Source organism: Mustela nigripes, unplaced genomic scaffold (assembly GCF_022355385.1).
Source record: "Mustela nigripes isolate SB6536 unplaced genomic scaffold, MUSNIG.SB6536 HiC_scaffold_148, whole genome shotgun sequence".
Classification (NCBI taxonomy): Eukaryota; Metazoa; Chordata; class Mammalia; order Carnivora; family Mustelidae; genus Mustela; species Mustela nigripes.
In genome coordinates, this window is record NW_026739562.1 from 10,837,454 (window position 1) to 10,839,683 (window position 2,230).

Genomic DNA, 2,230 nt, shown 5'->3' on the forward strand with positions numbered 1-2,230 from the left:
GCACTTATTTGGTGGTGCTGAGATTTTGCTCCTGGTGGTCATGGCCTATGACCGCTATGTGGCCATCTGCAAACCTTTGCATTATTTGACAATCATGAATCAACGGGTGTGTGTTCTGTTGTTGCTGTTGGCCTGGGTTGGAGGATTTCTGCATGCTGTTGTTCAACTTCTCTTTGCTTATAATCTTCCCTTCTGTGGTCCCAATGTCATTGACCATTTTATGTGTGACATGTATCCGTTATTAAAACTTGCCTGCACTGACACCTATGTTATTGGCTTCATTATAGTTGCCAATGATGGGGCAATCTGTGTGGTCATCTTTACGGTCTTACTCATTTCCTATGGGGTCATTCTGCAATCTCTGAAGACCCACAGTCAGGAAGGGAGGCGCAAAGCCTTATCCACTTGTGGCTCTCACATTACAGTGGTGGTTCTCTTCTTTGTCCCTTGCATTTTTACATATGTGAGACCTCCTTCTCCTTTACCCATTGATAAATCCTTGACTGTATTTTACACAGTTATCACCCCTATGTTAAACCCTCTGATCTATACTCTGAGAAATGGAGAGATGAAAAATGCTATGAAAAAGCTGTGGAAGAGAAGAAAATGATGCTGAAGAGAAATTATCACCTTTTTTCAATGAAGAGTAACTCCACCCAGGAAAGGATTATTAATTTGTAATGAATTTCTCCTCAGATTTAATGAACTTGGGTATGATGAAAGCATTTAAGGTGTAAATATTATAATGATCAAAAATGATTTCTAAGATTTTCATAAATTGTTAGTTAAGTAGGTTTGTGGCTTTTGGGCATTAAACGTTTTTTGTTTTTTTTTTTTTTTTTGAAGCTATATGTTTGTGTTCCATGTGATGAGTTATGCTAAAATTAGTTTTGTATCTTTATTTTCATTACTGGACAATTTTCATGGGCTTCTCTTTTGTTCAATTGTTCTTTTTCAGAATTAATAGTGATCATTATATATTTCAGGGAAACATTTTAAGAAATGGAACATAAACACTTGGTTCACTCCTCCAATACAAAGACAACTCATTCTTAATACTCGAAGTATATAACTTATTTTTATAACTGCAAGATGTTTAAGTATATAATTTAGTTTATATTACTTAGCTAATAGGATTGAAAAGGAATTCTGCTTCCAAATTGTAATATTAATGTTAAAGAAGTTAAGGCAAGAAAAATATCCAAACAAAAGGCTTAGATATGATAAGTAAGATTTATTTATTTTTCTAATTAGGGAATCCTTTTATTTCTTCATGTGGAGAAGCTTTGTTCGGTGTTGTATTTTCATTGAGATGATCCATTAATCTTCCCTTATAGCTTAAAACATTGGATAATATCTCTGCCATTTTAAAGTATCTCCATCTCTACTTTTGCTTATAGTGCTTCATCACTTTCTTTAGGGACCTTGGCCCTTCCTTTTATATGTGGAATTAACATAATCCATACTTCATGAGATTCAAGTATGCAATACAGAACCTGACACCAGATATTTTAGGTGATATCATTTGTAAGAAAGATGTTGACAGGGGTGCCTGGCATCGGGCTCTACACCCAGTAGAGAACCTTCTTCCTCCTCTCTCTCTCTGCCCGCCTCTTCCCCTATTTGTGATCTGTCAAATAAATAAATAAAAATCTTTAAAAAAATGTTGACAATATGGCATGCCACTTTTACCTCTTCTCTTAATGGAATGCAGATTATTGAGTAATAAAGAGGTCATAATATATATATTGATTTCTTTAACAGATATCTCTTTCATAAGTCTCCCTCTCTCTGAATGAGATTTGAAAGAAAAATGTAATATGGCTCTAATAGTGTAGGAAGCATGTGATCAAAGAAATTCATGTTTCTGCCTCCCTTATTTAGTCTGGATTCATGGGGTGTCCTGGCTATGGGGAATAGAGCCTTTTCACTGGTAAGTCACAGTGTATGAAAAACTTTATAGCCCAATTTATATCAATTATTACTACATGGAGATTTCTTTTGTCACCTCAAAGTCTTACCAAATAGGACACTATCATTAATAGTAAACAGAAGTTATATCATTAGGTCATCTACTTTTGGATGTTGCTATAGACTGAATATTTGTGTTCCCTCCAAAATTCATTAAATTCTTTATAATACATGATATTTGGAGGTGGGGTGTTTGGGAGCTGATTAGGTCATGAAGTTTGAGTGCTCATAAATGTAACTACTGTCTTTAAAAAGAGAC

At 34.7% G+C, this 2,230-nt stretch overlaps 1 protein-coding gene across 1 annotated transcript; it reads left to right on the forward strand.

Moving 5' to 3' along the window:
• Positions 1-7: 7 nt before the first annotated feature.
• LOC132008508 (olfactory receptor 4A47-like) lies at positions 8-610 on the forward strand (the record flags this gene model as incomplete). The annotated part of the gene is made up of 1 exon (XM_059387149.1): positions 8-610. A coding segment is annotated over one exon (603 nt), but the record flags the coding sequence as incomplete, so codon positions are not given.
• Positions 611-2,230: the final 1,620 nt, after the last annotated feature.